The following is a 9,723-nucleotide window of genomic DNA, read 5'->3' on the forward strand; positions in this document are numbered from 1 at the left end:
GCAGGCAACCCATTGCTCAGGTGCCGGCTCTGTGCTAGGCTGCAGGCCACACGTTAGTAGAAGGCAGTGTGAACCAGCAGGGATTTGCAGTCAAACCTGACTCAAATCCTGTTTCTACCTCTATCTGTGTAACCCTGGACAAGTTAGATAACCTCTCTCTCTCTGAGCCTCAGTTTCTTCATCTGTAAAATGGGGGTCCTATAAGTACCTACCCCGTAGGGTCCTTGTGAGAACAAAAGGAGGGAGTATGTGGGGGGAAAAAAGCACTGTTTATAAGTGCTCACCAAGTATTGGTGTTTATTACTTACTAGATACTTTATGGTTGAAGGAACTGAGGCTCAGAGAGGTGCTAATTCGTAGCCAAGCTGGAACTTTCATCTGCTCCAACATGTTCTCTTGCTTGCTTTCTCCTGCCCACCATTCCGGTAGTATGAAGTCTCTGAAGATTCCTTCTTCCAGAACATGTTGAATTTGTACAACTTCACTGCCAAAGTGATGGCTGACCAGCTCCGAAAGGCTCCCGGCCGGGAACAGTGAGAATGGAGGGCGGTAGACAGTTGGGGCAGCAAGAGAAGCAGGGGAGGTTTCCAGGGCTTGGGGGGATGGGCAGGACTGATCCAAACCAGTGACACAAGGTCCTTGCTGGAGGTAGGTCAAGGCTGCTGGGCTGGCAGGAGCATCGGGAGAGTCGGGAGACGAAGCCTCTCCCTCTCCCGCCCGCAGGTGGAGCATGACCCCCCAGACAGTGAATGCCTACTACCTTCCAACCAAGAATGAAATTGTCTTCCCTGCTGGCATCCTGCAGGCCCCCTTCTACGCCCGCAACCACCCCAAGTGTGTCTGAGGCAGGAGGGCTGGGTGTTGGAGCCTGGGCCTATGGGTGGGCTGGGAGCACAGGGCTGGAGGTGGGATCCAGAAATCCCCCTACCGTCTCCTCACTCAGCATTCCTCACCTGCCAGGGCCCTGAACTTTGGTGGCATCGGTGTGGTGATGGGCCACGAGTTGACACACGCCTTTGATGACCAAGGTAGAGGCCCATGGAGTTGTTCCCTTCAGCCTAGAATTCCCAGTGGCTCCTGCAAGGCCTTGCGATGTTGGGAGCAGGTCAAACGAACCCTGGAGCAGGGAGCTCCTGACCCCAAGGGTTGAGCTCTGGTCCCGGTGGGGTGCAAAGGTTCATTCTCCTCAGGGCGTGAGTATGACAAGGAAGGGAACCTGCGGCCATGGTGGCAGAATGAATCGCTGGCAGCCTTCCAGAATCACACGGCCTGCATGGAGGAGCAGTACAGCCAGTACCGGGTCAATGGGGAGAAGCTCAACGGCCGCCAGACGCTGGGGGAGAACATTGCTGACAATGGAGGGCTTAAGGCTGCCTACAATGTGAGTGCCTGGCTATCCCTCCAGTGGCTGAGGCCCACCCTGTGGCGGGGGTGGAGGGATACCGCTCCTGTGTCCAACCCTAGGCTTACAAGGCGTGGCTGAGAAAGCATGGGGAGGAGCAGCAGCTGCCAGCTGTGGGGCTCACCAACCACCAGCTCTTCTTCGTGGGATTTGCCCAGGTATTGCCCTCCTGGGAGGCCTGGGGTCTGCCCCTCTCCCACTTCTTCCTGGGTGTGTCTTTGGAAGTCTGGGACATGTGGGAAGTGGGGCCAAAGTTGGGGGGTGGAAGGTGGTCTGGGGAGGCCTCTTGGCTGGGGCACACCCAAGCCTGTGAGGAAGCCTGGGGAGAGAGGATCCTTCAGGAGGCTTTTGCAGATCTCAGAGGGCAGGGCAGGGCCTGCTGGAGGGGGCGGGGTGGGCAGCAGGACTGATCTCACCGTGTACTGGGAGGTGGCAGTGGAGGAGGAAACTAAAGCTCGGGTACAGAGTGGCTCTTCCAGGGCTACCCAGGAATAACGTAAGTGGCAGAGTGTGACTCAGGCAGGGTGTCCTCGAGGCACTTTGCAGGCAGCAGGCAGCCTCTGGGGGTGGGCTTCTTCCCCTCAGATGCAGCAGCCCCATTTCCAGGACAGCTTTGAAGGGCCTTCAAGGAATTGGGGAGAGAGGGTGCATCACCTCCCTTACTGCTGATAGCCAGGGGTTGGAGCTGATGCTGGCTGAGCCCCGCCTGTGTTCCTGAGGCCTCCTGAGCTGAGGGGCGGTGCAGTGGTGGTTTGTGTCCCTGGATGGCTCTGCTGCGGCCCAGTCTGTGACCTTGCCCACATTAGACACCGTATGTCCCCGTGTCTGTCCTGGCCCGCAGGTGTGGTGCTCGGTCCGCACACCCGAGAGCTCTCACGAGGGGCTGGTGACCGACCCCCACAGCCCTGCCCGCTTCCGTGTGCTGGGCACTCTCTCCAACTCCCGTGACTTCCTGCGGCACTTCGGCTGCCCTGTCGGCTCCCCCATGAACCCAGGGCAGCTGTGTGAAGTGTGGTAGACCTGGGTCCGGGGAGAAATGGCCAGCTGTTGCTAGGGCCTGGGGCAGCTCGCCCAGCAAGGCTGTTTGCTCTGGAGTTTGGAGAAGGCACATGCCAGCTAGACTGGGTCTAGCCCCTCCACACCACAGGTGACATAGGTCCCAGTCCCTGCTCAACCACCACATTGTGCCTCTGCTTCGGGGGTGCCCCTGCCTCTAGCAGAGCCCCCACCACTCACTGTGACATCCTTCCATGTCACCTTGCCTGAAGGAGGCCTGGGTGGGGGGTGGGGGGCACCAGCTCCCCCAGGAAGGAGCCGGCCTTTCTAGCCCCAAGCTCACTTGGCTGGATGGCCATGGGGCCTGCTATGCTTCTTCTGGAGGCTCACACAATGCTCACTTGGGAGTGGACTTAGCTCCTTTAGCACCCCCCTCAGGGGCCACCCTCCACCTCATGCTCCTCATCCTGCTGCTTCCCACACTGCTGCCAACCCTCACTGACAGACCAACTGTGCTTGGCTCTTAGTGGAAGCCCGAGGGCCTCTGCAAGCCTCCCTGCTGCCTCCTGGTTTCCCTGGGCTCAGAGTGGAAGTGTGTATGTGTAGGGGATGCTAGTTCCTGTGTCTTGGGGCACAACTCTTAGGGGGAGGGCTGAGTCTTCCCGGACCAAGCCTGAAAGCAGATAGAACAGGGAGAGGGAAGGACAGAGTTTATTTTTACAGGGAAGAGGGTGGGGAGGCTGTGGTCTTGGCCCTGTAGGACCCTGTGCCAATAAATAGACACGCATCAGTCAGCCTGTCTCTTCCTTTGGTCCTGTTTTCATTTATTCATTTACTCATTCCACCAATCTTTATTGAGCAGCTACTATATGCCAGGTACTCTTGTGGACACGCAATAACTCACTCACCAGAAACAGGGGACTGACGTTTGGAGCCCCACGAAGATAGAGAAAGAGAGGTGGGATGGAAGAATGGGATGAAGCTAAATCTGATTGGGCAGAGTACATCCTCTGCTCACTGGTGGCCATATCGCCATTGCCTGCTGTTCCACAGTTCAAAGGCTTTGCCACTGCCCTCCCAGGGCCTGACACTGAGTTCAGGGTAACTACGGCACTAGGGTCAGCTTGAAAAGTGGGTGGCACTCACCCTGCAGTGGAGGGAAGTATGCCATTCCCTGGAGCTCAGAGTACCAGCCGCTGCTTGCAGCTGAAAATGCATGCATTTCCCTAGTACCTCAAAGGCTCAGTGCTCCTGAGAGTCACCTACATACACTCATCAGGGCCTAGCAAGTGCCAGGCACAGAGATGGCAGATACTGCTGTCACCCTCCAGAGTAAGGGAGGGAAAGAAGCATTTATTGAAAACCTCTTGCATTCCAGGCACCTCTCACTCAGTCATTTATTAGTTTATACATCCACAGATGTATTTAAAAAAATGTGTCAGTTACCAACAATGTTCCAGTCCCTGGTGCTGCAGAGATGAGTAAGATGGTTCCTTCTCTCAAGCGACTCTCCTCTTGGCACTTTCACCTTCATGAGCTCAGCTAATCCTCATAGCAACATTTTTTGTTGTTGTTGATTCTCACCTGAGGATATGTTTCCGTTGATTTTTAGAGAGAGTAGAAAGGACGGGGAGAGACAGAGAGAGAAACATAGATGTGAGAGAGAGACATCGATTGCCTTCTGCATGCCCCAACCAGGGCTGGGGATCAAGCCTGCAACCAAGGTATGTGCCCTTGACCAGAATTGAACCAGGGACCCTTCAGTCCGAGGACCGATGCTCTACCCACTGGGCCAAATCAGCCAGGGCACAACATATTTTATAAGTCCTCCAGTTTCCATTTTACAGATATAACCCTAACCACTTCACCGAATTCAAAGAGACCTGATTGAAATCAGCTTTAATAGCTGAATGAACTTGAGCCTGTTCCTTAACCTCTATGAGCCTCAGTTTCTTTACCTGTAAAATGAGAACTAGAGCAAAACTGTGGAAAGAGTCCAGTCTCAATTCTCTTTAAAATTCAGTGTTCTGCCCTGGCTGGCATTGCTCAGTTGGTTTGAGCATTGCCAGTACGCCAAAAGGTTGCAGGTTCAGTTCCTGGTCAGGGCACATGCCCAGGTTGCAGGTTCAATCCCCATTGGGGGTGAATGAAAGGTTCTCACATTGATATTTCTCTCCCTCTCTCTTTCTCTCTAAAAAGAAATCAATAAAAGCATGTCCTCAGGTAAGAATTAAAAACATAAAATTAAAATTCAGTGTTCCCCAAGATGGGGGTAGGTTTGGTTGAGTTTGGAAGGTTAAGAGCGAAACTTTGCCAGGGATTGGTGCTGGGGTCCCTGGTGATGGCACCAGCACGTGTCCCACAGTTTGTCTCCGGCCCCTCCCAGCACCAGGCTGTCCCTATAAAGAGCTATATTTGGTCCCCTGTCAAGTTAACTGGAGTGCTGGCTGCTCACCAAGGGAAGGAAATAGCTGGCTACTCAGAAAGGAGCAAAGTGGCTTTGGAAACTCTAAGACCAAGGGAAGGCATAGCTTGAGCCACTGCGAACATGACTCTAGGAGGGACAGCAAAATGTATCAGAAAGAGGAGGGCCATCACATCTGGAAACCTGGTTCTGCCTCCAGCTGTTACCCCCTAAATGTGTGACACTAGGCATGGCTCATCTCCTCTTCAGGGCTCAGTATCCTTAGCAGTCTGTAAAATAAGTAGTGATTTGGGTGAGATGATGTCTAAGGACCCGTTCAGCTTTAATGTTTTAAAAAGGAATTCATGGCCCTAGCTAGTTTGGCTCAGTGGACAGAGCATCGGCCCATGGAAAGAAGAGTCCCAGGTTTGATTCCGGTCAAGGCACGTACCTCCATTGCAGGTTTGATCCCTGGCACATGCCAGGAGACAATCAATCAATGTGTCTCTCTCACATCGATGTTTCTCTCTCTTTGTCTCTCCCCCTCCCTCCACTCTCTCTAAAAAAAAAAGTCAATGGAAAAATATCTTTGGGTGAGGATTAACAACAAAAACAACAATAACAAAAAAGGATTTCATGGGCTTAGCAAATTCCGGAACCCAAAGAAATACTAAGAAATGATTTGTGAAGTTTGGGTGTTGCATAGAGGATGAGATTTATATGTCAGAGAGCATAATGAGTAAGGAGAGAGGCTTGGCAGCATAAAGCCTTGCCCTGACATCCGATTTCAGAAGCCAACTTAGAATGCTGACCAGCTGACCTCTGTGACATAGAAATTCCATATCTGCAAAAAGGTGAAAGTGTCAAATAATAGAAATAATAAGTAGCAGCTTTCATTTACTGAGTCCCTGTTTTGTTTAAGCCTATACTAAATACTTTAAAAACACCATCTCAAGTCATGAAATTCCCACAATAATTTATAAGGTGGTTTTATCATCTCTGTTTTACAAGGAAGAAACTAAGGGAAAAGATTATGTAACTTTTGCCTGGCTGGTGTGGCTCAGTGGTTGAGCATCAACCTATGAACCAGGAGGTCATGGTTCAATTCCTGGTCAGGGCACATGCCCGGGTTGCGGGCTCAATCCCCAGTAGGAGGCAACTGATCAGTGGCCGATCAATGATTCTCTCTCATCATTGATGTTTCTATCTCTCTTTCTCCCTCTTCCCTTCCTCTCTGTAAAAATATATTTTACATAACTTCCAATGTCAGATAAGTCAGGCTGCATTAAAATAATATTTGGAACTCAAATGCTGTTAATCACCACCATTTAGTCTTCTAAGTCATGATAGTTTAGACCAGGCGTGGGCAAACTATGGCCCGCGGGCCGGATCCGGCCGTTTGAAATGAATAAAACTATTGAAAAAAAAGACCGTACCCTTTCATGTAATGATGTTTACTTTGAATTTATATTAGTTCACACAAACACTCCATCCATGCTTTTGTTCCGGCCCTCCGGTCCAGTTTAAGAACCCATTGTGGCCCTCGAGTCAAAAAGTTTGCCCACCCCTGGTTTAGACTCAAGCACAGACAACTGTTCTCCGGGCAATTTCATCATACTTCTATGTGAGATCACCACCAGGAGGTACATTTCCATGCTACCCAGCTCCCTCTGGCCAGGCACATGTGACAAGCAGGCAGCTGCAGGAAACTTAGGCACATGTTGAGCTGAAATTAAGCCAGGTAGCACCTGTTTGTTGAGCACTCTGCAGGTGCTTGGTTCCAGAGGAAGGCAAGGTGAACAGGTGACAGACCTTCACCCTTAGGAGCCCCGCCATGCTAAACATGCATCTGTGATATGCTCTGGTGTGTTAAGGCAGAGGGGGATTAAAAGATGGTGCTCCTGAGAGCAATTATTGGTAAGGGCTGGATCATAATCTACACTGTCCCATTGGAAGTATGATTAGTTCCCATACACAACTAGGTAACATGTCAAATAATATGCTTATACACTTGGAAGCACGCTGGAAATGTCAGGCTGGAGGAGAGTCCCTTATAAAATAAGCAGTTTCAGCCCTGGCCAGTGTTTCTCGGTGGTAGATCATTGGCCCACACACCAAAGGGTTGTGGGTTCAATTCCCGGTCAATGGCATGTACCTGGGTTGCAGGTTTGATCCTAGGCCCCAGTCAGGGCATGTGCAGGAGGCAACCAATTGATGTGTCTCTCACATTGATGCTTTTCTTTCTCTCTCTCTCCTTTCCTTCTACTCTCTCTAAGTATCAATGGAAAATATATCCTTGGGTGAGAAAAATAAGAGAGACAGTTTCAGTGGGTCTATCATGACTCACAAAGGAGAATCTGGATAATTTTTCAATGCCCCACTCTGGTTCCAAAGACAGCCCCAGGCCCTTATTGTATATAAAGATGACATTCAGCCCTAACCGGCTTGGCTCAGTGGATAGAGCATTGGCCTGCGGACTCAAGGGTCCCAGGTTCGATTCCGGTTAAGGGCATGTACCGTGGTTGCCTTGGTTGCGGGCACATCCCCAGTAGGGAGTGTGCAAGAGGCAGCTAATCGATGTTTCTCTCTCATCGATGTTTCTCACTCTCTATCCCTCTCCCTTCCTCTCTGTAAAAAATCAATAAAATATATTTTTTAAAAAAAGAAAGAAAGCAATATTTGTCAGCCTGGCTTGTGTGGCTCAGTGGTTGAGCATCAACCTATAACTCAGGAGGTCATGGTTCCATTTCTGGGCAGGGCACATGCCTGGGTTGCAGACTTGATCCCCAGTAGAGGGGGTGCAGGAGGCAGCCAATCAATGATTCTCTCTCATCATTGATATTTCTATCTCTTTCACTCTCCCGTCCTCTCTGAAATCAATCAAAATATATATATTTTTAAAAGAATATTTGTCAAGGCCTACCACAAGGCAGGTATTAGGTTGGGGGCTATGGGCACAAAGATGGAGAGGACACAGTTCCTGTTCTCCGAGAGCGCAGGGTCTAGGGAAGGAGAGAAATATGTATCAAGCATGGTGGAAGTATGGGAAGAAATGAGTCACTTGAAGGGTAGAACAGGAAGTGTCCTGGACAGGTGACATTGAGCTGGAGTGCGGAAGATGCGAGAAATTTGCTAGCTGAAAACAGCGAAGGGCACTCCATACACAAGGATAAGGCCAATCAGCTTGAAGGGCAGGGCATGTTTAGAAATGGTGACATGTTTAGGATGAACAGAAGGGGTACACGAAATAGGCATAATGAATGGTTCAGAGTCTGGAGAAGAGAAGTTATAACAGCAGGTATGAAAAGAGGGCATTGCAACATCTGCTATCCTGGGGATTAACAGTAACAAGGGCCATAGTACAATGTGACTCTTTGAAAAATATCACACAAAGTAAGTAGCAACCTAGTGGAAACAGTGCAATGCCGTGTCCTGCCAAGAGCACTTCTGGTGCTGTGTTATTTAGGTGATGCTTCGGCTTGAAAGGTTTTCAGATGAACAGAGACATCCATAAGATGCATAGTTCTACATCTCAGGCCATGAGTTTGGGGGCAGCACGGAAGGCTGGTGGATGCAATTTGAAGGAAGGCAGTAGGAAGACAGGTGATGGGCTGGCCCTGTTTGGAGAGCAATTTGGCCACAAGGCTGGGAGTTTGGCCAAATGGTAGGAAGGAGTGCTTCTGGGAGGGCAATCTGACTGAAATGAAGTTGAGGCGGAATGCCAATGTTATCATAGGGCCTTGAAATAACTTCCATTTACCGCAGTCCTGCAGATTCCAGGTAGGTGGAGAATGACTACTGCCTGCTTTCCAGTTGTCAGGTACCTAGCCAAGCACTTTATATACATTGTCTTATTTCATTCTCATAACAACTTATGAGGGAGGTACTTCATTACCCACATTTCACAGAGGCAGAAACCAGGCTGAGAGAGGTTAGAAAACTTGTCCAATGGTCACAACTAGTGAAGGGCAGAATTTGGTTTTAAACGCCAGGCCTGCTGCTCTTGGAAGCTTCTGTTATTCCCACCCCCAACTTTTTATTTTGAAACATTTCAAACCTACCAAAAAGCTGAAACATAGTATACAACAGACATTCACATACTCTTCATCTGGAGTCATCTGTTAACAACAGCCTGTGTCTTCTGCCACCTCGCCCCATCTCCTTGAAGATGGGATATAACTGGTATCAAAGACAAAATCTGTGCTCTGATACAAGGAAGTCATGGAAAAATGAGAGATTTAGGAGAAATACCTTTACAGATGACTGAAGAAAGCAGGACCATATATGGACATCTTTAAGTCAGAGACAGTATAGGCAGAACAGCCATAGTCTACTCAATGTCTGTCAGGAGTCATCCCCAGAATCCTAGCATTAAGTGGAAAAAAAGCAACAGGTTTTAAAATGGGCTTCAGACCATTACACCTATATTTATACAAATATTTAGCCAACATTCATTCAGTGCTAACCACACTGGCTAGTGTTGTTTTTTGTTTTTTTACTTTTTAAAATTGATTTCAGAGAGGGAGATAGAAACATCAATGAAGAGAGGGAATCATTGGTGGGCTGCCTCCTGCACGTCCCCTACTGGGATTTGTTAACATAAAAACCATTGAAACCTGTAAAGAATTTTTGAGTTTATTTGAGCCAAACTGTCGACATATGCTGGGAAGCAGAATCTCAACGAATTGAGATAGTGCTCCGGAGAATGGCAGAGTTACATCCGTATTTATACATGAAATTCATTGGTGACACATTTAAGGAGGTGGGATTAAGCGAAGAGGGGGGGGGACCTCTGTGATAGGATAAAAAGTAAAATGATGGACACATACTTAGGAGGGTGCAGGAACAATTAACATGACAAATGAAAGAATCTGCTGCATCTGTCCTGGGCCCAGCACACCTGGCCGTGCCCCAGCAGTCC

At 49.4% G+C, this 9,723-nt stretch overlaps 1 protein-coding gene across 1 annotated transcript in view; it reads left to right on the forward strand.

The window, feature by feature from the left end:
- LOC102752035 (endothelin-converting enzyme 2) overlaps positions 1–3,192 on the forward strand; it is a gene marked incomplete at its 5' end in the record, with an annotated part of 12,501 nt that extends 9,309 nt beyond the window's left edge. Inside the window, 6 exons of the mRNA XM_006773659.2 lie at positions 430–533; positions 724–834; positions 961–1,028; positions 1,191–1,381; positions 1,465–1,560; positions 2,244–3,192. Of these exons, the coding sequence (XP_006773722.1) occupies positions 430–533; positions 724–834; positions 961–1,028; positions 1,191–1,381; positions 1,465–1,560; positions 2,244–2,420 (747 nt within the window). The remainder of the gene's footprint in view (positions 1–429; positions 534–723; positions 835–960; positions 1,029–1,190; positions 1,382–1,464; positions 1,561–2,243) is intronic.
- Positions 3,193–9,723: the final 6,531 nt, after the last annotated feature.

This window comes from Myotis davidii, unplaced genomic scaffold (assembly GCF_000327345.1).
Source record: "Myotis davidii unplaced genomic scaffold, ASM32734v1 scaffold27, whole genome shotgun sequence".
NCBI classification, from domain to species: Eukaryota; Metazoa; Chordata; class Mammalia; order Chiroptera; family Vespertilionidae; genus Myotis; species Myotis davidii.